This window comes from Mirounga angustirostris, unplaced genomic scaffold, assembly GCF_029215605.1.
Source record: "Mirounga angustirostris isolate CCGP_5_RB_7025 unplaced genomic scaffold, mMirAng1.0.hap1 SCAF_5, whole genome shotgun sequence".
Taxonomy (NCBI): Eukaryota; Metazoa; Chordata; class Mammalia; order Carnivora; family Phocidae; genus Mirounga; species Mirounga angustirostris.
In genome coordinates, this window is record NW_026991713.1 from 68,529,084 (window position 1) to 68,556,689 (window position 27,606).

Below are 27,606 nucleotides of genomic sequence, written 5' to 3' on the forward strand. Positions count from 1 at the left end.
TCTGAATGATTAAAAAGCCATTCCTATCTGTGTCCATTCTTACAGTGGAATCATACAAACTTCAAAGGAGTATGGGGAGAGGTTAGTCAAAGAATAAAAACTTTTAGTTATAAAATGACTAAGTTCTGGGGATCTAATGTACAAGTTGATGACTATAGTTAATAATACTGTATTGTATACTGAAATTTGCTAAGACAGTAATCTTAAATGTGCTCACCACACCAAAAAATCAAAAAAGGTAACTATGTGAGGTGATGGTTGTGTTAATTAGCTTGATTATCAAATCATTTCACAATGTATACATACAGCAAAACACACTGAACACCTGAAGTAAATATAATTTTAATTGTCAATTATACCACAATAAAGCTGGAAAAAAATAAAATACATACACACAGGCATAAATCACTGGATTTCACTTTGCAGATACTGTAGCTTTTGTAAATTGAAGATTTATGGCATCCCTGGGTTGAGCAGGTCTATTGGCACCATTTTTCCAACAGCATTTGCGCACTTTGTGTCTCTATGCCACATTTTGGTAATTCTTGCAATATTTCAAACTTTTAACTATTAGTATATTTGTTATGGTGATCCATGGTCAGTGGCCTTTGATGTTAAATGACTGTCATTGTTTTGGGGCACCAAGCACAGTGCCCATATAAGACAGGAACTTACCGATAAATGTGTGTGCTCTGACAGCTCTCCTGACCTACTGTTCCCCCCCATCTCTCTCCTTCTCACACCTCCCTAATCTCTGAGACCCAACAATATTGAAGTTAGGCACATTAACAACCCTACAATGGCCTCTATTCAGGTGAAAGGAAGAGTCACACCTCTCTCACTTTATTTTTTTTTTTCTTAAAGATTTTATTTATTTATTTGAGACAGAGAGAATGAGAGACAGAGAGCATGAGAGGGAGGAGAGTCAGAGGGAGAAGCAGACTCCCTGCCGAGCAGGGAGCCCGATGCGGGACTCGATCCCGGGACTCCAGGATCATGACCTGAGCCGAAGGCAGTCGCCCAACCAACTGAGCCACCCAGGCGCCCCCTCTCTCACTTTAAATCAAAGGCTAGAAATGATTTCTAGTGAGGAAGGCTTGTCAAAAGCTGATATAAACCAAAAGCTAGGACTCTTGCACCAAATAATTAGCTAGGTTGTGAATGTAAATTAAAAGTTCTACTATAGTGAACACATGACTGATAAGAAAGGGAAACAGTCTTATTTCTGATATGAAGAAAGTTGATTCCAACCCTCACAGATGACTTTGGGGGGTTTAAGACTTCAGTGGAGGAAGTGGAAGGAAAGACTTCAGTGGTGGAAAGAGCAAGAGAACTAGAATTAGAAGTAGAGTCTTAAGTTGTGACTAAATTTCTGCAATCTCATGATAAAACTTCAACAAATGAGGAGTTGGGAAGAGTGGAGAAAGTGGTTTCTTGAGAATGGAATCTACTCCTGGTGAAGATGCTGTGAAGATCGCCGAAATGACAACAAAACATTTAGAATACTGCATAATTGATAAAGCAGTGGCAGGGTATGAGAGGATTGATTCCAATTTTGAAAAAAAGTTCTACTGTAGGTAAAATGCTATGAAGCAGCATTGCATGCTACAGAGAAATTGTTTGTGAAAGGAAGAGTCAATTGATGGGAAAAACTTCACTTAAGAAATTACCACAGCCACCCCAGCCTTCAGCAACCACCACCCTCCCTGATCACTCAGCAGCCATCAACGTGGAGTAGAGACCCTTCACCAGCAAAGAGCTCCCTGAGAGCTCAGAGGATACTCAGCATTTTCTAGTAACAAAGTATCTTTAAATTAAGGTATGTACATTATTTTTTAGACATATGTTATTGCACAGTTAATAGACTATAGTATAGTGTAAACATAACTTTTATATGCATTGGCAAACCAAAAAATTTATTTGACTCACTTTATTGTGATACTCATTTTATTGTGGTGGTCTGGAACTGAACTGTACGTATCTGAGTACGCTTGTGTTCTGAAAGTGAATAAAAAGGACTACAGATGGCTGAGATCTATGGCCATTTTATACGGTTACAGAACCAGAAAGTGGATAGAGCAATAAATGCTTCAGAATATCTTAAATTTCTCTTAATTATATTTTAGAAAAGTAAGGCATATCATTTATTAATTGTTCCTATTACCTGCTTGGTTCCCATAGAACATATTGAGAGAAATTTAAAATAAAAAATTTTTCATTGGCTAGCGAGCAAAGCAGTGGGTCAGAAATATGGGAAGAAAAACAGTTGTTCTTTCTAGAAGAATTCTGTTTCTTGTGGTTATACAACCCAGGTCCCAGTTTTTTTATTGATGGCTAACAGCTGGAAGGTGGCTCTCAACCTAGAAGGCCACCCTTAAGTCTTAGCCAATGTGGCCTTCTTACAACATGGTAGCTTACTTCTTCAAGGCCCACGGGACAATCTCTCAGGCTTCTTGTAAGAACTCACCTTATTAGGGCAGGCCCACCTAGCACAGTCTCTCAGTTGATACTCAAAGTCAGCAGATTAGGGACTTTAACAACATCTGCAAAATTCCTTCAATTTTGCCATGTAACATAATCTAATATTGACCATATCATCATGGAAGTAACATCAGGGCATATTTGGTTAGTGGTGAATGATTGCTTAAAATAGCATACTGCAAACATGATCCTATATACAAATGACTGTAATTGGATTGTATATAAATTTTAAATTTTATATCACTTTACATATTACAAAGTGCATGTACCTATGCTGCCTCATCTGATTTTCATGACTACCTGTCAGAGAAGCACAATAGATATTAGCCCAATGTTACCAGTGGAAAAAAACCAAGGCTTAAAGCTATACAGGGCTTGCCCAAAGCTCTACAGCAAATTAGTAGTAGAACTGGGCTTTGGCCGAGGGTCTTTTCACCCTATGGTCCAGTCCTCTTTGTTGCTAATTCTATAGTTTTCTTTTACTTTTTTTTTTTTTTTAAAGATTTTATTTATTTATTTGATAGAGACACAGCGAGAGAGGGAACACAAGCAGGGAGAGTGGGAGAGGGAGAAGCTGGCTTCCCACTGAGCAGGGAGCCTGAGGCGGGGCTCGATCTCAGGACCCTGGGATCATGACCTGAGCCGAAGGCAGACGCTCAATGACTGAGCCACCCAGGCGCCCCAATTCTATAGTTTTCAAACCGTGTTTGGTGAGGTTCCAAGGAAAGGTCTAAGGGATTACTAAAGAACTGAGGGTTCTAACAAGCTAGGGCTTAGGGTCGATATCATGGCTCTACTTTTGTTTGTTCTATATTTGTTGGTAGTTCTATACAAGCTTTAATATAGTCACTGCACTGCTCCATGCTGCCTTGTTAAAGGTAAAAAAGAATGTTTACAAAAAAAATTTAGTTTAAAAAATGGTTTAGATAGGTGTATACAAAAAAAATCAAGAGTCTATTCCAGTAAAATTTTAAGAAGCTGTCATGTCTTGCAGCAGCTGTTGAACCTTTCAAAAAAGACAGAAAAAGAAAAACACAAAAAAACTGTATTAAACAGTTGTTTTGAAATGTAAACTTAGAAAAAAAAGATGAACCCCACCTTCTTCACTTTTTAAATAAATATAAAAAATTAGTACCTTCTTAATGTCTGGTCTCTTATTTTTCTTTTCATGCAAGCATTGACTAGCAACAGAGTACATAGTTTCAATGGAAGTGGGATCAGTGTCATTCATCTTCGTATCAACATAGTCTTCAATCGTCGTCTCTTCATCTTCAATTTCTTCTTTAATATCTAGCTTTAAAACAAATGTTTTTTTTTTTTAAAGATTTTATTTTATTTATTTGTCAGAAAGAGAGAGAGCAACAGAGCACAAGCAGGGGGAGCGTCAGGAAGAGGCAGAGGGAAAAGCAGCCTCCCCGCTGAGCAGAGAGCCTGACACGGGACTCCATCCCAGGACGCCGGGATCATGACCTGAGCCGAAGGCAGATGCTTAACGACTGAGCCACCCAGGTGCCCTTTATTGTTTTTCTTAAAGTGAAAAATGGCACCAATCCTTGAGCAAATATATCATACCCTTTGACTTTCTCATCTCCATTCTACGGGAATAATCTGTTATACATATATTATCTGAATTTGTCTCACTGGTTTGCCTCATTAGAACACATAAATTAGAATAAAGTCAGTGTAGTTATTTAACTAGTTTTAAAAAAAACTTATTCATGATAGTAGGTATTTCTGAAATCTTTAGATTACAAAAGATTTCTGTAAATCTTTATTTTTACAGAAAGACCCTCCAAGTTCCTAAAATTTACTATACAGGAAAAAAAGGGCAAGGCATAATTTTCTTGTGGTTTTAGTACTCAGTTAGTCTATTTATATAATTGCCATTGAATGCCTAATAAAATACACAGGAAAAGTTTTCTATCATAATTTTATAAATAAAATACTACATAAGGGAAATGGATAGAAAATTTTACTAGCAATTCCATTCTGATACAAATCTGAATGGAAGCCATATTGTTTTTCCTCTCTGAGCTGAAAAAGCTGTTAGTAATCACCCTGAAGGTAAGAAAATAAAAATAAACTGTAGAAGACCTAAAAGTCATATAGTTCTATTCTGGTTTTACCCAGTACATAGAATATATAAGTGACTTTTCCAAGCTTCACAAATACTTCGTGGCAGAGCTGAGATTAGAAATTTGTGATGCTCTTTCCATATGCCACTTTGTAACTGCCAATGAAAAGATTGCCAATAGAAAAAGACATTGCTAGATGCCAAATTTACCCATATAAATTTAGATTATAAATGCAAAGAGAAAAGGACTGGAAAAAATAATAAATCTTTCAATTACCAATAACTGAGGCTCACGGTGTTCATCTACAGCTGGAAGTCCAGTTATTATTTCTAATAAAACCTATGAAGACAAAAAAAAGAAGTCCATTACTGTAACACACAAGACAAGACATGGAAAAAATATGGATCTTGATTATGAAATCTGATTAATCATTTCCACATATTGCATTATGCCTTTTAGGCATTAAAGCAGAAAGGACAGGGGCATCCAACTCTTGGTTTCAGCTCAGGTCATGATCTTGGGGTCCTGGGATAGAGCCCCGCGACGGGCTCCTCACTCAGCAGGGAGTCTACTTGAGATTCTCTCTCTTTCCCTCTGCCACTCCCCCCCGCTTGTGTGCTCTTTCTCTCTAAAATGAATAAATAAAATCTTTAAAAAAAAAAAGCAGAAAAGACATGAGTTGTGGTCATTTCTCACCACCACTCCCTCCAGAAATCTTGGGTCCCACCAATCCCCATAAGCAGTACTTTTCTATTAGCAACTTACTAAAACAATCAGTTCCACTCAATATGTGTTCTGGATAGTCCTTCTCCTGTCTTGCAGGGCATTCTTCACAAGAATAATTTTCTCTGGCTTTTAGAATATTATTTTCTAAACTTTAGGCATATCCTACAACTCTGTGCCTTAACTTCACAGTGTTGTGAAGTTAAATTTCCATATAGGAAACATATATGCAAAAATAAGATGAAGAAGAACCTGATTTCTCCAACCACTCCCACTCACTCCATCGTAAAAGTTATTCTGAACAGACCAGTAGATCAGAAAATGCCAAAGTGTATGTCTTTTTTTTTTTTTTTTAATATTTATTTATTTGACAGAGACAGACAAAGCGAGAGCAGGAACATAAGCAGGGGGAGTGGGACAGGGAGAAGCAGGCTTCCCACCAAGCAGGAAGCCTGATGCAGGGCTCGATGCCAGGACCCTGGGATCATGACCTGAGCCAAAGGCAGATGCCTAACAATTGAGCCACCCAAGTGCCCCAATGTGTACGTCTTTTAAAAAAATATGACATTAAATGTGTGCTGTATGACATGATTTGTTTTATGCACTAATTTTTTTTTTTTAAAGATTTTATTTGTTTGTCAGAAAGAGAGAGAGCGTGCACACAAGCAGGGGGAGAACAGAGGGAGAAGCAGGCTTCCCGCTGAGCAGGGAGCCCAATGTGGAACTCAATCCCAGGACCCTGGGATCTTGATCTGAGCCAAAGACAGACGCTTAACTAACTGAGCTACCCAGGCATCTTTGTTTTAGGCACTAATTTCATGTAACCTTCATACTAATTCATGAGGATAGTGTGGTAAAAAGTCATTTCTTGCAGTAACTTCAGAAATCCATTTTAAAAAGTTCTACAAACTTGGAGAAGCTTTTATAACTTCATTTAACTAAGGGTTAAAGTAAACAATATGCACATTTACATAACAGAGCTAAGCAAGACAGGTATTTCAGAATATTCTACTTAAATTTCACAGATATAGCCAGAATGATTATTTTTACTAATTATATATGTGAAACTTACCACACCAAAGCTGTAGATGTCAGATTTGGGTGTTATTTCTCCTCGTAAAGCCTCAGGTGCCATATAAGCTGTTGTTCCCACAATTCTGCTAGTCATAACTGTCTGGGCCAACTTCTCAGAAGCCCGTGCAAGCCCAAAGTCAGATATTTTGGCTGTAAAGTCTTCATCTAGTAAGATATTTGCGCTGAAAAGAAAAAAATATTTTTCTTTTCAAGCAAGTCAAACAGTTAACATTTACATACATACAGAACATATGTACATATTTACAGAGTATACCATTTAATAATACACATCAGAAAAGCCTGAAATTTGTATAAATAAATCTAGATTTCAGATTAAAACTAAAGCAAAAAGATTGTCTTTTTTTTAGGAGCTTTTAGGAAAAATTTTAAGAGAATAAAAATGAAATAAAACTGTCCGCATTAGTGAGAGATACTTTCATTATTTCATAAGTAATTTATCATAGGGGAAATTTCCCTCAGTCTCCTAAAGCACCATTCTTATTCTTTTCCTAATATTTCTCAACTCATTTAAAAACAAATTTCCAACCAAAGTATTTTAATTATTCATTTCTTTATTCTTCTAAGTTTTTTTTTAATTCCAGTATAGTTCACATGCAGTTATGTTAGTTTCACGTGTTATTTTTTTTTGTACTATCTGAAATCTTTCAAAGAGGAAAGAACATGGTTAAAAGGTCTTTATTCATTCATTACATGCATTCACTCATACACGCATAGTTGCATTCAATAAAAAATTTTATCAAGAATCATTATGTATAATGGTATTTAAGCTCAGTCCTGCATGGATGGGGGATTTTCAAATCTTGTCTGTGACAAAGGTACATAAATAATTTCTAAAAATCCAATAAATACTCCATAATGGTGATAGTAGATACAAAATCCTGAGAGAACAACCACATGGCTGGAAGAAATTCTAAGGAGAGGGTGAACAGTGTGCTTAGTCTTGAAGGATTGTTAGAAGGTGAGGGATAAATGAGGGGGAAAAAAGGCATTTCAGTCAAATGGAGCAACATGTACATAGTGATGAAAACATAAAAACATATGATCAATTTCAAGAAACTGGTGCCAATGAAACATGGAGAGAATATGAATTTGTTCCTGTGAGAGCAGGACGCCAGCAAAAGTTTTCATAGTAAGGAATTGGTGCTATTAGACTTGATTTTTTTAAAGATTTTTACTTACTTCTTTGAGAGAGAGAGAGCGTACAAGCAGGGGAAGGGGCAGAGGAAGAGGGAGAAGAAGACTCCCCACTGAGCAAGGAGCCTGACATGGGGTTCAATACCAGGACTCTGGGATCATGACCTGAGCCAAAGGCAGATGCTTAACCCACTGAGCCGCCCAGGCACCCCTAGCCTTGATTTTTAAGAACATAACCTGGCAGTGTAGTAGTGAATAGATGAGAACTAGAACAGACTAGTTAAAGGCTGACCAGGAAAGCTTGTAATAAAGCAAATGAGAGATGGTGAGAGTCTAGATAAAGAAAGAACAGTGGAGGAAAAAAAAGGAGCTGAGAATCTGAGGCACATTCAGTGAACTTTGTAATGAGTATGATGTGAGGAATGAGAAAGTCTTTAGCTTGGGAGACAGGATAAATAGTGACTTCATTTGATCAGGAAGGGAATACAGGAAGAAGACTTTGGTTTGGAAGAGAAAATGAATTTGATTTCTGACTTGTTAACTTAGAGGCTGCTGTGGAACACCCAGGCAAGGTGTTTTTGGTCTGGAGATATTGAAAATATAGGATCAGAGGCTGATGATACAGATTTGAGTGTCACCCACACATAGATAGCAGGTGAAGTCAATATAATGTCAGCAAGAGCACGTTGTGCGAAGAGAAGAAACAGGAGGTGAGAATAGGGGGAAATACACCAATACGTAAGGGATGAGAGATTGTGCCTGTCCTCTCATCTATAGGCTGATCTCTTACTTGGACTCCTTCGTATGTTCTCAGGAACCCTACTCCATTAATTTATCTCACTTCTCTATTTTATCATCTCCCTTTTCCCCTAGGCATAAAAACATGCTTTAGTCTCTGCCATCTTAAAAAAAGTTTCCTGAATGACACATCATTTCCAGCAAGCACCCTTCACTATCTAAATGTCATAAAAGACTTGTCTACACTCACATTTCAGTTCTCTAGCTCCCAATCTCTCCTCAACTACATCCTGAATTGTGCCCAATTACTATGGGGAAGTAGGGCTTTGTAAAGATACCAATGATCTTCAGGGCACTAATCAAATGGTGATTTTCAGTCCTCATCCTGACCTCTAAAAAGCAACTGGCATTTGTGACTAGTTCCTCTTGGGAAATACTCTCTTTCCTTGTTTTCACAGATATCATACTCTCTAGGTTCTCATCTGACCTTTCTGTGCCTACTTTCTTAGATTCCTTTTTGAGATCATTCTCTTCTATTTGGCCATTAAGTCTTAAAGTTCCTCAGGACTAAATCTTGGGATCTTTTCCTAATCTCTATCTCTCCTTAAGAGAATACAATCATATAATAGGTCTTCAATTATCATCTATATGTAAGTAATACACAAGTTTATATCTTCAGCTCAGACTTTTTTCAGCTCCATATCTGTATATCACACTGCCTGTTTAACATCTCCACTTCTATATCTTTTTTTTTTTTTTTAAGATTTTAATTATTGGACACAGAGAGAGAAAGCGAGAGTAGGAACATAAACAGGGGGAGCGGGAGAGGGAGAAGCAGGCTTCTCGCTGAGCAGGGAGCCTGAACCTGGGCTTGATCCCAGAACCCCGGGATCATGACCTGAGCCGAAGGCAGACGCTTAAACGACTGAGCCACCCAGACGCCCCTCAACTTCTATATTTTAAAAGAATCTTAAACACAACATGTACAAAAGAGAATTCACATCTTCAACCCTCAACCTTGTCCTCTTCCAGTGCTTTCTATGTAAGTAAATTATGCCACAATCATCCCAGAATGCAATTCAGGAAGCTAGAAATCCAGGAGTCATTCCTGACATGTCCCTCTCCCTGACCCCTCTACAGCCAAGATATCAGCAAGTCCTCCCGTCTTATTTTTTTTCAAGATTTTTAAAAATTTATTTGAGAGAAAGAGTGAGAGCGAGAGTGAACATGAGTGGGCGAGGGGCAGAGGGAGAGGGAGAAGCAGGCTCCCAGCGGAGCAGGGAGCCCAATTTGGGGCTCTATCTCAGGACCCTGGGATCATGACTTGAGCTGAAGGCAGGTGCTTAACCAACTGAGACACCCAGTCCTGCCATCTTAATCTCTCAAATCTGCTCACTTCTTTTGATATGAACTGCTACCACCAAGACTTCTGTGATAGCCTCCTAACTATCCCCTCTTAGAAACTGTTCTCTACACTCAAGTCAAAGTGATCTTCTCCAAACTTAAACATGATACCACATCTGTACTTATAATTTTTCAATGGTATCGATTACATTTATGATAAAACTAAAGTCCTTACCTTAGTCTACTAGATCCTACAGGGGTTAGCTCCAGGCTGACTTCTATAATTCTCTCTTATATCAATCATTCCTTCAATTTCTACATTTCAGTTATACTGTATTCATTTCACTTCCTGTAATTCATCATGCTCTCATATTCCCTCTCAACACTGGTCTTACAAATGTAGTCCCTTCTTTCTAGAATGTTCTTCTCCCTACCTTCTTTAGCTACCCTCTAATTGTGCCCACTTATTTCCTACTCATTCTTTGGATCTCTGCTAAAATATTACTTCCTCAGAGAACTCTTATTTATACTAATACTGTACATTAAATACTATATACTACTTACTAAAGTTCTATTATTAGTGATCATTTGATTGATGTCAAACACTAAAAGTGCTAGTTTTGCTAAGTATTTTCTACTGTGCCTAGCATATAGTAGGTGCTCAATTAATACTTGTTATTTATGCAAGAAGAAAGAGAATTGAAATGCACCCATGGAGGATGAGAGTGATTCAGAAAATAGTGGTGATCCAGAAAACAATTTTTTTTTTTTAAGATTTTATTTATTTATTTGACAGAGAGAGACACAACGAGAGAGGGAACACAAGCAGGGGGAATGGGAGAGGGAGAAGCAGGCTTCCCGCTGAGCAGGGAGCCCGATGCGGGGCTCAATCCCAGGACCCTGGGATCCTGACCCGAGCCGAAGGCAGACGCTTAATGACTGAGCCACCCAGGCGCCCCAAGAAAATAATTTTGACAAGGCAAAAGTAGTCAAGAAAAACAAAATGCCATGCTATTCAAAAAAAGACCATGTAGGATGAGTACTAAAAATAGGTCAGTGGGTTTGGAATAAAGGAGATTATAGACGTCTTAATGAGAAGAGCTTTCATGCAGTGCTCTAAGTTAAAACATGCATATGAATATTGAATAGAAAGAGTGAGAGCAAGTCATTCTCTAAAGATGGTTTTCCAAAAACTTTTTTAAGAGTAGCATTTACCTTTTAATGTCTCTATGAATATGATGGTTTTCATGTAAAAAACTGATGCCATTAGCTGCACCTTGAGCAATCTTGCATCTCATGTGCCAAGGAAGTGGTGGAGTATCATCCTTATGAAGTAAGAAACCAACCCATTAAAAAAAAAGAGGATGAGAAAATTTATAGAAAATATATAACAGAACATTTTTCTAAGCAACTACTGAAAACGATATTATATCACCAAGAATGTAGAACTGCAATTTTTAAAAATTGTTCAAAAATAATCTCTAAATAAGATCAAGTCAGAGTCAGCATTTCTTATTTGACAACAAAAATATATAAGAGCACCTTCAAAGACTGGTCTTGACTGGTAATTTTGTATTTAAGATTATCACCTAATAGAACAGCAATCCCAGTTGTATACCTATCAACTGTATAATTTTCAAAGAGCAGGAAAAATATTAAGACTAATATGGTTTAAATAATCTTGTCACAAAGTGAATATTAGTATTCCAACACATAAATAGAAACCCGAACAATCTGATGAACAAATATCTTACCAAGCAAGACAGCCTGTCTAGCAATGAGCCATTGGGCATATAAACATATACTAAGCAGAGGTCATCTCCATCACTTGAGAAACCAAGCAGTTCTACTAAGTTCTCATGTTGACACCTACGACAAATAATTTTCCACTCAAAATTATTATGACACATACATATATTCAGCTGTAGGTTGGAGGTTATTCAATTTAGAGCTTTAACAGAAAAAAAGAGCAAGAAAATAATGATATGCTATATATCATTATGATACATATGTTTATAACATATTTATTTATGTTTATTGTAACCATTTATAATTTTCTGCAAACAGTTCTTTCAGTCAATATTGATCAACATTAGAAGCAAATCCTTTTTCTATTTTATTTATTTAAGTAATCTCTACACCCAGTGTGGGGCTTGAACTCACAACCCTGAGATCAAGAATCAAATGCTCTTCTAACTGAGCTAGGCGCCTCCTGTTTCTATTTTATAGTAAAAGCTTAATAACTTAGAACTTTGGAACTTGTGATAGTTTGGTTAAGGACTGGGCTGATAATTACCTTTGTGTAGCACAATTTTCAATGATAGTTTTACAGGCAAGATTTTAAGAAGTCTGTTGAAACTGGTATGCCAACCCTTTCAAGAATTTTCTAACACATCCAAAGCCCTGATTTATAGACATCTGATTTCTAACCACACCTAATTTACACATAGTTGATCCTTAATGATATCTTATTATTTATAACCTAATTTGAATTTCTTTATCTACTTGAAAGGAATAAAATTAAAGAGAGCTGAACTATAACAAAATCTTAGGTATCTATGGTACAGTAGAAAGAAAACTGGGCAAAGTCCTAAGTTTAAAATTCAGCTCTGCCACCCCCTGGATATTCAACCTATAGGCCAAATTAACACTTAACAAGTTAACAACCTCAACTGAGCCTCAGCAAATTCACCAAATGTGGATAATAACCCCTACTATGTAACATGGATGCTGTGAGAATTGAATGAGCAAATACATGAGGGCCTAGAAATATACTTAGAACATGATATGTATTCCATCCAAGTGCTTACTCACTTTGTTGATTCAAAATCATCTAAAATTCTGGGATTTCATGATTTCAAATCAGACTTTAATTTGAAAACAGTCTATCCTCATAAATATTTTAAGAAGTGCAAATTAAAACAATAAGTACTCTATTTTCCATCAAACTGACACATTTTAAAAACAAGTAGGTAACATTTGCTGAGTTTGTACGATGTAGAAGGCACTGCGGTAAACAATTTACCTGCTTTGTTTTATTTAATCCTCACAATAACTTAATGAAGTAAACACTATGATTATCCCATTTTATAGATGAGAAAACTAACAGTTAAGAAACTTGGCCAGGGTCATTCTGCTAGTAAGGTCCAGAAATTGGTACTTATTAAGAAACAGTAATAATAGTCAATGGTGGTGAGGTAGTGAAATTTAAAATTATAATACATTGCTGATAGGAGTGTAAATTACCATAATTTATTTATAAAGCCATTTGGACATGTACTTGGAAAGTTTTTAAGAAGTTCATGCAATCTGAACCAGTGATTCTTCTAGGATTCTACCTGATAAAATAAGCAGAGTTGCATTTAAAGATTTATATACAATGAGATTTAAAGGAACTTTAATTTGTAATGTTGAAAATTAGAAACAAACCTAGTAGGGTACTGGTTAAATAAAATATAATCATCATGTATGCTAAATAATTGATATACAATACTTTAAAATTAAAACTAATATACAATAACAAAATGTTTTAAAATTATTTTTAATGACATGGGAAAAATGCTACACACACATCATGAAGCAAGTACATCGAAATATTAGCCATGGCTCGCTCTGAGTGATATATTTAAGAGATGGTTTTTATTATTTTAAATATATATTCCTGTATTTCCTAGAATATCTACTTTGAGCAAGTTACTTTTAGGATTGCAGAGTGGGTATAAGGGTGGGGGGGAACAAAATCCTGAAAGAAAGAGGTTTTTGTTTTGTTTTGGTTTTTGTTTTTTTATCAGCGTGCATTATTTTTACTATGACTGAATTAATTCCAGTCTATTATTTCTTTCTTGGGGTTAAGCAATTACAATTGGTAATTTATAGCAATGGGTGTAATTGAGGTAAATTGGTACATCTCATTAGGATTCATATCAATAATGTTCTAAGGTGACAGATGGGGACTATACTTATTGTGGTGAGCACTGAGTAATGTACAGAATTGTCGAATCGGCATGTTGTATACCTGAAACTAATATCACATTGTATGTCAATTACATTTTGGTACTAAAAAATAAATAAATTTTAAAAAAGGAAAACGAAAAAACTTAAGCTCTGGAATCAGATAGGTCTGGATATGAAAAGCGGATCTGATTTTTACCAGCTATGTGGCCTCAGGCAAGTTACATAATGTTTCTAAATCTCTTTGAAAAAAAAAAAAAAGGTAGGGGAGATTATAAGAACTGTTATGAGGGTTAAATGAGACCAGACACCTAAAATACACTGCACTACAATTATCAGAATAGATCCTGATTTGTTTCGCTTATCCTTCTTGACAACGCCCAGCAATTGTCAAGCGTACTGGGTCAATGTCTTCTAAGGATTCTGGCATATAACTTTTTTCCTGATTTAGGGTTGTTACCATATCTAAGGGCCTATTATTCTGTAATTTTTTTTGTATCTCTATAACTTATCTCTCATGAATATGGGAGCAGTAAACATGATAACGGAAGATAGCTGAAATCCTTTGGAACTTTGCTATGATATAGCACTTCTTAGAGTGCTGTTTAAGCTCCAGGCATGTGAGTATTTGTAGTCACAGACTTGTAGAGTCAAAATTCTTTCAATTCCTCTCATCTAAACCCTTTAGTTTAATTCTACATGTTTGGAAATATCACTAGTTCATGGCACACTCTGAGTGAGAAACCAGGTCCTCTACTCCTGGAGCTGCTCTTTTCTGCTCTACCACATTGCCAAATTAACTTACTTTGCCATAACTTTTATTTCTTGATCAAACTGCTGTTTCAGTTCTTCAGTACTAATGTCAACCATCTGAAAAAATAAAAGAATATATAATATAATACAATACAATACCCTCAAAGATCCTAAAGCTAGAAGGAGGTGCAAAAGATGGCCTGGCTGATCTTGCTTTCTTTGAAACAGTAAAGGTATTATTCTCTCCATTTTATAGAATAACTGAGAACTAGAAATTTTAATGATTTGTTTAAAGTCCCCTGGCTAGTTAGTGGAAGGGAAAAAAACCTTATAAACCATATAACCATATAAACCTCACTGAGTTATTGTAGGAACAAAATGAAATAATATGAGAATTTACTGCATAAGCATTCTGAAGAAAAAATTTGCTGTAACAAAAAACATAAGCAAATTTGAAGGGAAAAAGACAAACGAAATCTACAAAAGTATTTGTAACATATATTACAACAGGCGACTATCTTTATCATATAAATATGTAATACATGGATGTTTCTAGAATATAATAACAGTTATAACAAATCGAGTACATGGTGAACACTCTAGAAGAAATGGGAATGAAGGACTTAGACAAGAATTTTTTTCAATCTTTTTTCTTATTGTATATTTTTTAAGCTTTATTTTTAAATGAGAAAAGTAACATAAGAAAGTTATTTTTACAAAATTTTCTTAGAGTCTTCCCATTTTCATCTTGATTATGCATGAAGCACTATGTAGAACAGGGCTTTTCAACTTCATTTTGTGAATCTTCTGAAATTATATGTATACTCATATGTGTATGTCCATAACGACATTTTTGTAGGGATAGGATCCATAGCTTTCAACAAATTTTTAAGTGTTAAAAGCTACCAGCTTAGAAGGATGTTTAAAGGGGCGCCTGGGTGGCTCAGTTGGTTAGGTGACTGCCTTCGGCTCAGGTCATGATCCCAGAGGCCTGGGATCGAGTCCCACATTGGGCTCCTGGCTCAGCGGGGAGCCTGCTTCTCCCTCTGACCCTATCCCCTCTCATGCTGTTTCTCTCTCTCTCTCTCTCAAATAAATAAATAAATAAAATCTTTAAAAAAAAAAAAAAGAAGGATGTTTAAAGAAAACATACACTGAAATAATGTATTTCCTAAAGATTAATTTAAAACTTATGATATAGCACACGAGGAAGCAACTTTTCCTTTAATTCTTTTTACTCCTAAACATATAACTTACCGCTGCAAGTTTCTTCACTGCTACAGTTTTGTTGTTCACATAGCCTTTATATACAACTCCAAATCCTCCCTCTCCCATCTTGTTGCCACCGAGAGAAATGGGTCTTTCGTCAAAGTTATTGGTGACATTCTTCAATTCATAAAATGAAAAACTGTGAAAACCTATAATGTCAATAAAATAAGGAAAAAAGTACTTTGATAAAAAATATACTGGCTTTAATAACCTTAATATTTTCTCAACTTGATTATTTCATATATACACAAATGTTTACAACTTTGGATTAGGCATGATAGGAGAGAGTACAGCTATCTTTTAAAATGAAAATTTAAGCTTCATCTTGAGAATTCTGCCTGGTGATCCTCCACCCAAAACTCTAGTCACTTATTTTCTTTAAAAAATGACCTTTTCAAGTTATGTAAATAGTTACACATTATGTCATACTTCTGTGGTTGTTTGTACATCCTATTGCTTGTACTCACTGATAACACACTGACTAATACAATGGAGATGGTGCTTAATAAGTCAGGAGAGAAAAAAGAAAACCCACAGAAGAGCTATGGCCAGGGTGCCTGGGTGGCTCAGTCGGTTAAGTGTCTGCCTTCAGCTCAAGTCATGATCCCAGGGTCCTGGGACTGAGTCCCACATTGGGCTCCCTGCTCAGCGGGGAGCCTACTTCTCCCTCTCTTTCTGTCCCTCCCCGGCTTGTGCGTGTGCACGCTCTCTCTCTCAAATAAGTAACATCTTTAAAAAAAAAAAAGAGCTACGGCCAGTGTTCACAAGAAAAAGGGGAGATTTATTTCAAAGCAGCAATGGTCTTAATGACAAATCCACTAGCAGAAAGCACTGCAAATGTTACTTACGTGTATCGCTATCTTCTAAACTTGTATTTTCTGGACTTGAGGAGTCAGGTGGCATATAGTTTTGTTCAAGATTCTGCACAGGTAACACAAATGTCCTGTCTTTACCATATAGAGGCATCTGTTTCTGCTGAACCGTTACAGCTTCTTTAGAAGGTAGTGTATTAACCGTTTTGGGAACAGCATCTGCCAAATGAAGTAAGATATAAGTTGTTCTGCCATAAGAAAAAGTGTTTATGAAAAAGTTAAACTAGGAACTCAGTTCATTTGACATCATCCCCGTTTCCACAGGTTTAACCTCCTTTTCTCACAGCACACACAAGAAGCGACCTAGTAAGAATTTTTAAGTAAGATGAGTAGAGAGGGTAAGGCAGTGTTTTCAAAAAGTCTATGAGCCACCTACATCAGAAGCACTGAAGTGTTTGTTTAAAAACATCGGCCTTAACCCAAGTCAAGAATTCTGATAACGAGGTCTGGAATAGAGCCAGGAATCTGCACACAGAATAGTGAGAACTGCTGGTGTAAGTGGAATCAAAGGGAAAAAATAAGGTTATGAGGAAGGCATCTAAACAGTGACCCAACAGAATACAATGTAAGGAAATCACGATCACAGATCCCATCGGGGTGGGAGTTGAAGGTGAAAAAAAGACAAGAGTTCAAAAAAAACCCCCAAACCCACCAAAACTAATTTCCGTCCTTCTAAACTTCCTTTTGGCACAAAACTACCTGACTTGAATGGTGGGCTCAGAACCCGATCATGAAGCCTCCATGTCCTTAGCAGCAAGTCCGCAATGCCTTATGTCTGGGGTGCTTGTATGAGTCGGGAAGGGTGGAAAGAATGAAAAGCAGTCTCAAAGGTAAGGCTCATCTACCAGGAGAAAAAAGTAAGAGTAAGGAGACATGTTCCTATTTCTGCCACTTGCCTATCCACCCTAATCGTTGATGCCCTAATCACACTCTGTTTACCTGGTAGCAAAAGACTTGCTGGGGCAAAAAACTCATTTTGAATCAAAAGATCCACAAGATCACCAACTGTGCAATTTGTGGTGCCCCAGTCAAACAGTAATTCACAAGTGGGACTTTTTCCAGTTTGAAGTAATGCTTCAAATCTCCTTAAAAGCAAGTGACAAAAAAACCAAAATTAGTAATGTAATAGACTTCACATGAAAATAGGAATTATTCCCCCCATGCCCCTGTCTCGCCCACAGCACCTCCTATAGTATTTAAGGAAAGGGGCAGCAGGAGAACCAGCAAGAATTACTGAGAACCAGGAAGATAGGCAGAAGGGAAAAAGATGCTGAAGGCGATGATACTGTCAGTTAACATAAACTGAATACTTACTGAGTATCTGCTCGGGGGCCACAGGATGCACCCACATGAATTCATTTAATTTTCAAAGATACTATGAATATAATACTGATTTATTAATGAGAAAACCAGGTGTGGAGAGGTAACCAGCCCATAGCCACACAGCCAAAACACTGTATTTAAATTGAGATCCAAATTCAGATCTCACTTGACATAAGGGTATGCTCTCAACCTACTAAGCTATATTACTTCCCTACCTGACTTACTAACTCTGCTAGCCATATGATTTTTAATAAATCATTCTGCTTAAAGAAACAGAATACCATATATAAACTTGGGGAATTATTCCTTTGATCTTAATTATATTTCAATTACATTAAAGGAAAAACAGATCAGTTTTTCATTTCTTTGAAAATTAGTTTGAAAAATAACATTTAAAAACTTAACAATTTTTTCTGGTTTGCCTCCAAATTTTTTATGTTGAAAAATTTCAAACTTACAGGAAAGTTGTAAGAATAATACCATGAACAACTGTTTCCCCTTCACCTAGATACACCAACTGGCCAGTGGATAACACTTTGCCACGCTTGTGTTCTTGCCCTCTCCCTCTACCTCTCCCTGTGTGTATGTGCGTGTGTGTGTGCACACATTTTAGAGTGTAAGCCAAACACTCTGTAGAATGTCTCACAGTCTAGATTTGTCTGGCTACCTTCTCATGATTAAATTCAGGTTAAAAATGTTTGTTAAGAACACTGCTTGGGTGACAACGTGTTCTTCCCATTGTATCACATCCAGAGCCACATAATGCAGTCTGTGCCATTATCTGTGACCCCAAGTTTGATTACTTGGTTATGGAGGTGTACTTCAGATTTTTTCCTTATAAAAGTACCTTTACCCTTCATAATTCATAAGTAACCTGTGGATAATACTTCGAAATCTTGTGCATATCTTGTTCATCGACAACTTTTTATCTTGTGGTTTTAGCAACATTGATGAGTCTTACATGCATCAATTACTCATTGGTGATTGTAAATCGGTAACTTTTTATAAATCTTTCAATAATTATTTGTTGCCATTATTCTGTAGAGAAGAGCTTTTTCTCCTCACCACTGCCTCAACTATCCTCCTAAAGTTTTTAATAGTAACATCAATAAACTATTTTTAAAAATCATTTTTCAAGGTTTAAACTTAAGCTGCTTCTTTTATTTTTTTAAAAGATTTTATTTATTTATTTGTCAGAGAGAGAGAGAGAACAAGCAGGGGGAGCGGCAGGCAGAGGGAGAAGCAGGCTCCCTGCTAAGCGAGGAGCCCAGTGCAGGACTCGGATCATGACCCAAGCTGAAGGCTTAACCGACTGAGCCGCTCAGGCATTCCTAAACTTTAGCTTCTTTCAAGTAATTTAAGATGTTTATCCTTCATATGAGGAAACATTTCCTGGAAGGACTAATATGGGAGTTAAGGCTTTGGGATCTTTATCAGGTTAATGCTGAAAATCACAAATTAATGTCTTTTCCTCTTGCTTCCAAAGACAGATTTTGGGCTGAAATCACTGACAAAAAATAAAATTGTACTCACATTTTATAGTAAATCAAGCAGAGATAAATAGAGGCAAAGAATGAGATTATCTGAAGATAGTGTTATAAAATCCTGGCTAAGAACTAAGAATTCAGTTCATATATGTGTACATTTACAGGCAACTTTAAAATGTCATTTTGAAGAATTCTCAAAGTACACTGTTAAGGTGAAGTAGAGATTCACACACTTAGAATTTTACTAGAGATTCTTATAATACCCTTATGTTCAATCTGGATGTGACAAGTGTGAGGCAGAGGGAACTTTCTCAGCTTGCTAAACAGAAAACTAGAGTAAAAGTGGGGATCTTGATTCTAATCCAAAAACTTGTTTGCGAAATCACAACACTAGCCTAGCTGACATAATGGAGAATGAAGCAAAAACTGCAAAAACAGAAAAAAAGAGGTTACTTATTACCATTATTTCCCTTGGAGTTTTATTTTCTGAATTGCAACATTAAATGGTATTTATATCTATCTATCATTCTAATTGTGATGTAAGAATTTAAAGAGAAAAAGATTTTTATACATTACCTTATGTGAAATTGATTGTATCTATCATCACCAGATGGTTTTTTAATAGCTACCGCTAACTTCTTCCATCCTTCTTGAGGATCAATAAAATCTGACAGCTTCCTAATTAGTCCAACACTGAGGCAGCGCACATATGTTGAAGATGTTATGTGTTTGTTCATCTTCTATTCCTAAAATATGGAAAAATTCTCACTAAAATTTCATGGTAGTTTTAGCGATGACATCTGTAAGCTTATAAATCACATTTTGCTACAATATATGAAATGTTGGCAACTGATTACACCATAATAAAGGAACACTCCAAAGTCAACTCATTGATATCCTAAGAAGAAATTGAAATTGTGGTTTATTTGCCTAATTGTCCTTTGGTCTTACTTTCTTTCTCCACCTATAATTATCAACAACAAATTGAATTATTTTTCTGACATTTCTTAAGTGTAATTTACACAAAGAAGCGAAAAATTCACTTTTTCAGAAAAATTCCTGAAAATTCAGAAAATATTCAGGAATCAATTCTGTTCATAAAAGATTTGTTTTTCAATTTAAAATATTTTTCTCAATCAGTATTTATGTACTACTAAACATTTGCCAACACTCTTTGGTAGAAGTAAAAAAAAAAAGTTTGAGTGGCATTAAAAGATATGGTAAATAACCAAATTTTCCTATAACGTGCTTCATGTTATTTGAGTCCAACAGACCTGTCTGATCATAATTCATTCCCTACTAAGCCAAACTCTGTGGCTCACTACTTTAACTACACTCTAGAGAAAACCTTTATTTCCTCAGTCCCCTCTTTCTTTTGCCACTCCACCTTGGAGAGCGACAGCCAGGGATACATTTCAATTTTACTTGTACACCAGCACTGCTGAATATAGCTATAGAGAATTAGCTGAGAAGACTGGTATGAACAAAAATTTATGGGGATCCCCTTTCCATGGGGCCTTCAACACTGCTGTGAGTCCTGTTACTTGTCTTCACCCATTGTCCTCAGTGACTATTTCATGCCTCGACCTCTCTCCGTGTGGTTTTATTTGAACTCCATGCCTCTCATTTTCAGCAAGTGGCAACCTTTCCTTCTAATTAATCAAGACAAAGAGATTCAGATATTCTTATGTCAATTATTCTCCTTCTTCACTCTATATTTTTATCTTTAAAATGTAATTAATTTTTGGAGTAAAGAATATATTCATGTGGTACAAAATTCAGAAGCTATAAAAGAGTAAAAAACAAAACATCTCCCTATATCGTAGGCCTCCATATTTGTATTCTCTTCTCTTTGGCCGTCTTTGACCACCACATCTAAGTAGGTTTATCTGCCCTCAACCTAATTATCTTTCATCACTGCACAATGTAATTGTAATCATGTATTTATTTTCTTGTTTACTATCTGCCTCCCCCCATTAGACTGTAAGCTCCATGAGTTCAATTCATTTGCTAATAGATAACTACTGACTGGCAAGTTGTATATATTGCTGGTAAGAGTTAGGAATTAATGAATTTGTTGTCGAGTACCATGCTAGGTGAGTCATATATTTCACTTAGTCCTTAAAGTGATGAAGGCAATTTTAACATATTTACTTCACAAAGGCAGTACATGAGAGAGTTGGACTTGAACTCATATCTGACTCCAAAATTCATGCCATATGTCCCTGCTTGTATAACTCAATGCATTGTTCAAGTCACTCTCTTTTCTATAAAAACAAGACATTTCTTTTCATTTATTCATATATTCAAAAAACATGTCAGGCTTTGTACTAAGCGATGGGAGCTACAGAAAGGAGAAAAAAATCTTTGTTTTCAACCTCCTTAGTCCAGCAAGGGATACAAACAATTACAGTGAGTGATAAATGTTCCAAGAGGTGTGTGTAGGGTGTGGAGGCCCAGAGAAGCATGGAGCCAAGGCAGTCTGAAGGAAATACATCAAGACAGATCTGGGTGGGGAGGGAGATTGGAAGGATGAGTGAAAAGGAATGAAGATCAACCTAAAAGGAAATTCCAGACAGTAGGAATAGCAGGGAGAACATGGATGAGGCTCAGGCAAGGAGTTTGCTATGGCTGGAGCATAGGAGACATGTTCTTAAGTAGTAAGAGATGAGGCTGGAGAGGTAGACAGGGCCTAATCATCACGCGCCTCATATGCTAAGACAAGGACTTTAAGCTTTATACTAAAAGTTGTAGGGAAGCCATTTCAGGACTTTAAAGATTTTATTTATTTATTTGAGAGAGAGAGAGCATGTACTTGAGCAAGGAGAGGAGGGGCAGAGGGAAAGAACCTCAACCAGACTCCACGCTGAGCTTGAAGCCTAATGTGGGGCTCAATCTCATGATCCTGAGATTATGACCTGAGCTGAAATCAAGAGTCGGATGCTTAACTGACTGAGCCACCCAGGTGCCCCAATTTCAGGATTTTAAAGAAAGGTGTTATGTCATCTTATTTGCTTAAGTGGATTCCTCTGGATAAAAAAATTGAAGGGATGTATATTGAGACAAGGAGATCCATTTGAAAACTTTCCAATAATCTATGTGAGCAGAAATGAAAGCCTGAAAAAAGTCGAGGAATAGAGAAAAATAAAGATTCAAGGATTTAGAGGTCAAATAAAAATCATTTAATGAAAAATCAGATATTAAAGGGAAAGGAGAGTGAGGAAAACCAAGAAGTTGATTCTTGGCTTTTTGGCTTAGGCAGTTAGATGATAGAGGAAATGAAGTGTTCGTGGTCATGTTAAATGGTAAATATCTACCTCTGGCACCATGTAGGGGAGTTGGCACTAAGTAGCTGGATATATGGTCTGAAGCATGGGAGAAAGGTTTAGGTAAAGAATACTTACTATGTGAGCATTCTTACATATTCATAAGTGAATCATTGGTTGAAGCAACAAGTAAATATGAGGTTGCCTATTAGGAACATACAGATTGTGAAGAAATGAAGGGCAAGAAGAACCTTTAAAAAGTATTGATAAGCCATGGAGGTAAGAAGAAAACTAGGACAATAGCATATCAGAGATTTCTAGAGCAGGGGATAGGTTAGTATAAAAGACCCAGAGAGGTCCAATAAATACTCATGGGTGTGTTAGATTTGGAAACTGGGTGACTTAAGAAGAGTTTTAATGCAGCAGTGAGTGAATGGTAAAAATGTATTTTCCAAGAAATCTGGCTTTGAAGGGAAGGAGAGAGAAACAGAGAGAGAGAGAGAGAGAGAGAGGGAGAAGGCATCAGTTCTCAAATTTGGTCTCAATACCCTTTACACTGTTAAAAATTTCTGTGGAGTCCAGAAAGCTTTTGTTTATGTTGGTTATGTCTACCAATAATTACCTTATTAGAAATTGACACTGAAAAATTTAAAAATTACTTATTCATTAACTGATCAAAAATAACGAATGTACTACATGTTAGCATACATAATATATTTTGATAAAAATAACTACATTTTCCAAAATAAAAAGAAGAGTGACATTATTTTACAGTTTTGTTAATCACTTTAATATTCAACTTAATAGAAGACAGCTGGATTCTCATATCTGCTTTTGCATTTACTCTGCTGCAATATATTGATTTGGTTGACATATATGAAGAAAATACATAGAGTTGGAAACAGAATTTTAATAGCCTTTTCACAAAGTAGTAGATATTTCTCTTTGACATGATAGTGAAACTTGATAAAAGATAATTTCCTAACAGCTGCAATGTGGAATCTGAAACCGTATCAGTGAACTTTGTTTTATTAAAATCCATTGTACTCTGAATGAATCTTTTACCCATAAGTGATTTGGACTCTATGAACCTCTTGAAAGAGACTTGGGAACCTCAACCACACCGTGAAAACTGCTGGCTTAAGATTTAAGAGTTAAGCTTGGCTGAAGATACAAAAGGGATAGTGAACAGAGCATAGGTAAAGACATCAGCCTTGAAAAGAAGGAAACTTTTCTTCCAAATCTAGAAAGGGGTTTGGATACAGACATATTTGAAGGGAGAGGGAGAATTCCCACACAATGTTATTTTCTTGATGAAGTAGGAGGTGAGGTCATCTAGGGCTAGGTAGAAGAATTGCCCAATCACTTTGAGGGTCAGGGCAAATGCCTATGATTTCTTCAAGCTCAGTGCAAAATGCACTGTTGGCTCTCCCTGATAGTCATATCTTTTGCTCCAACCTGTCACCATTCTTCTAGTATAACAATTATCATATTTTATTGTTTGTGTGTCTGCCTTCTCTTCTAGATGGTGTGCTCTCCTAAGCAGAGACCCAACCAAACTGGGCTTTAGCAGCTACTCAAAATATTTCTGTTGAGTGTGAGAAAGACTGATTTTTTTTTTAATTAAGAAATTATATCTGCCTGTAGATTTTGCAGTTGCTCCATTCATATTATTTTCCTTTATTTTTACTTAGATTTCCCTCCATTGTAAGAAGTACAATGTGATTGACAAAACTAGTAAAAGTAGGACTGCTTGGTAATCCTAAAGGCTAGAGCTAAAATACAGGAAATTGAGAATAAAAAGTCTATCTTAGGACCAGGGATAAATTCTGTAGCTCTCCTATATCCAGATTTCTAGGAGAGGTGATGGCATAGGGATACCAAAACTAGGAAAGCCTTCTGACAACTCCTCTCTCTATGTATGCCTATAAGTTCTAAATCTCAGAATTTAAAATTTTACTTTAAACATACGTTCATATTACACCACACACACATTTGGAAGAACATATACTAAAACATTAATTGTGAATACCTCTTGATGGTGATTTTTATGGTGGTTTTGTTTTCACTTGCTTTTCTGCATTTTCAATAATAAAAATAAATTGTACAGAAAAAATTAAAAAGTATCACTTCTTTCAAAGTGTTCAAGAATTCATGTGCTTAGGATTAAGAGAAGTAGAAAAAGATACATTGCTTACAAGTAAATAAATACATATCTTCATAACTTTTCTCATGCCATTAATTCTCATGGTAACCATTCATATTTTCAAACAAGACAACTCGGACAAGAACATGAGGTAAGATGACAATTGAGAAATATACTAAAATGAATGTTTCCTTGTGGAATACTTCTCACTTATATGGATGTTCTCAAACAAAGTATTGTGCCCCAAATAGGAAATAAAAATCTTTTGTCAAATGAATTAATGAAGTTTTAAGACGGTGCTTCATCAGCACTCTTATCAGTGAAAGAGAGGATAGAGGGGAGGAAGAAGATGGACTTTGAGGTTGCATGGGCCTGGGTTCTAATGTATCTCTTCCACAAACCACTTGTGACCAGACTTAATAATTGAATTTCTATGGACCTTGGTTTCTTCATCTGAAAAACAGAGATGGTAATACCTAAGACTTGCTGTAAGATTTTAAACCAACAAATGCAAAGGGCCTATCAATAATTAGGTGATTTTTAAAAATGTTGCAATAATTATTTTATGGCAGAAGTTATTTTTATATAACTTTTTTTTTTTAAAGAAAAGAAATGTGCAGAGTTGTATTTAAGCTCAGTTTTCAGAACAGTGGTAAGGGGCTACTGACAGAGTAGAAATAAGAGGTCTGAGAATATAGCTAAGCTTTTCAGGTAGTGGCAGTCTTATTTTATTACACATAGTATTTTTAATATATTTATAACTTCCCTAAAATACATTATTCACTCCCATGCTTTCTTAAGCAAAATATGCTAGATATCCATTAGTCTTTATTTTTGGACAACTCAACACCTGCATTAGGAGCAAAAGCTGGTGATACCCTCTGGACCTATTAAATTATATAGGGTTGCCCTTCCCAAACTGGGATATGTGCTGGTATGCCATATATTAAACATAATTCTCAAGCATGGATTTAATTCAATGGGAAGTAATTTAAAATGCTTTGGCTATATTAAAAATATATATAATATTTTGATGTATTAAAAAACATAAAAAAACATTGTTTTTCAATATTCTAAAATATTGAATATTGAAATAAAGCAAATATTTACTAAGTGTATACTTTGTGCTGGATATTGACTCAAGTTCCTGGAGATAAAGCATTAGGAAAATAAGAAAAACATAACTGAACTCATAGACCTTATATTCTAATAGGGGAAGACAGGCAATAAGCAAATATACTTTATACTAGGCTAGATGGTGCCAAGTGGAGTGGACAAAAATCAACAGAGAAGGAGTTTCACTTTAAAACAGGGTAGTCAGAGTAGACCTCAAGAAAGTGCCATGTGATTAAGGTCTCAAGAACTGGGAAAGTCAGACACTGGGATATCTGTGGGAGAAGTTTTGGGGTAAAAGGAATACTAAAAATATAAAGGTCTGAAGTGGGCTCACTGAGAACAGCAGGGAGATAGTAAGTCTGGAGAGGAAGGAGCAGGAAAGTAGCAGATTAGGAGAGCAGTAAGGCACCAGGTCTCCTAAAGCTTTATAGCTTTTGTACTGATTTTGTTTATCCTCTGAGTGAGAAGACAGTGGAGGCTTTGAGAATGGGAGAGATATGCTTTATATTCATGTCTTAAAAGGACACTGGGGCTGCTGCTGAGAGTAAAGGATATCAGAGTAAGAGCAGAGAAACAGGAGAGACCAATTGGTGGAGTACACCAACAATCCAGAGGGGAGGTGCTGGTGGCTTGGACCAGAGTGGTAGCAGGGAAGGTGCAGTTTTAGGATGCTGGATATTTTCCGAAGTAGGGCAAACAGAATCCCATGTGCTGATATGAAGGGTGAGGAGATTGCACCAAGGTTTTTGGCCTGAACGTTTCTCGACATTTACTTAGATGGAGAAGACTGCGGATGGAGCAGGTTTGGCCCGCAAGATCAGGAGCTTGGACTGGAGAGGTAGAAAGCAAACTTCAAATGAATGTTCAACACGACAGCATAAAAGAAATACGAACTTTCTGACAGATGTCTTCAAGGATACCCCTAGACAGGGAAAAGGCAGACTTTAATATTCTCTACTCTTAGGCCTCCTTGGGCAGATAGGTTTTTCAGGCAGTAATAGAGCTCCTGGTTCCCATTCCAAATAGCTAAAATGTTTTCTCGCTTTCTCAGGGTCTGCTTTTTATCCATCTGTTTTCTCTCTTGCTCCAGGCTGTCAGGTATACTTTTCCCATCTGATAAGGTACTTACCTGATCCTTCCACCCCTCTCCACTTTCTAATTTCCTGGAAGCTTGCAAGCCAGAGTGACAAGCTAATTAGAATCTTGCGGAGGCCCAAAATGCCTTCCACGCGACGAGCATCTCTGCCCAAAGCTGGCCTTACTTCCTGGTTCTCAGGAAAAGAGATTCGTTTCGTAAACCGGTTCCCGCAACACATCGCCTGGGAGTTGAGAAACCTGACGCGAGGTCGGACTGAGCCACAGAAGGACTTGGTGACGCCGCTCCAAGCCCCAGCTTCCTCCTCAGGTCCTATTAACTTTTTGATCCTCGGGAACGCACCCAAGTCTTTACGCTGCAGCAAGCTATGCCCACACAACCTACTTCCTCTGTAACTTTTCTCACTTTGAAGATAGAAGGCGATTTTCCTTCCGAAACCGTCCTTCAACAACCCTGGGGCCCAGGGATGGAGACCGGAGCGCAGACCTTGGACGACCTGTGAAGAAGACGCGCACCGCGGGAATTCCTTACCTGCGCAGTAGCTGGGCGCCAGGACTGCCCGGGCACCGCCCAGCTGAGCCGGCTGCGGAGGAACCCAGGTTCGGAAGAGCACCGGAGCGGGGCGGGGCCCAACCTAATAGGCCCCGCCCCGCCCCGCCCCGTCCCTCCTCTTTGAGCTTCCAGGCGGCTTCGCAGCGTGAGAAATCCCAGGTCTCGCCTAAGACTCTTCTTTAAGC

General features: G+C 36.9%; 1 protein-coding gene across 4 annotated transcripts; it reads right to left on the bottom strand.

The window, feature by feature from the left end:
* Positions 1 to 326: 326 nt before the first annotated feature.
* On the bottom strand, positions 327 to 27,538 carry IRAK4 (interleukin 1 receptor associated kinase 4). 4 transcript variants are annotated; one of them, XM_045873595.3, is made up of 12 exons: positions 27,401 to 27,538; positions 19,822 to 19,991; positions 17,375 to 17,520; positions 16,412 to 16,594; positions 15,552 to 15,712; positions 14,347 to 14,411; positions 11,345 to 11,459; positions 10,806 to 10,915; positions 6,352 to 6,535; positions 4,833 to 4,895; positions 3,617 to 3,775; positions 327 to 3,487 (listed from the first exon to the last, which is right to left on the bottom strand). In XM_045873595.3, exons 2-12 carry the CDS (start codon positions 19,980 to 19,982, stop codon positions 3,452 to 3,454), a joined length of 1,383 nt encoding a protein of 460 aa, XP_045729551.1. In that variant the 5' UTR covers positions 19,983 to 19,991; positions 27,401 to 27,538; the 3' UTR covers positions 327 to 3,451. The 4 variants fall into 4 exon arrangements, with proteins under 4 accessions (XP_045729551.1, XP_064447441.1, XP_054363064.1 ...); XM_064591371.1 differs by lacking the exon at positions 27,401 to 27,538 and adding an exon at positions 26,903 to 27,041; XM_054507089.2 differs by lacking the exons at positions 17,375 to 17,520; positions 19,822 to 19,991 and having other exon boundaries at positions 27,401 to 27,493.
* Positions 27,539 to 27,606: the final 68 nt, after the last annotated feature.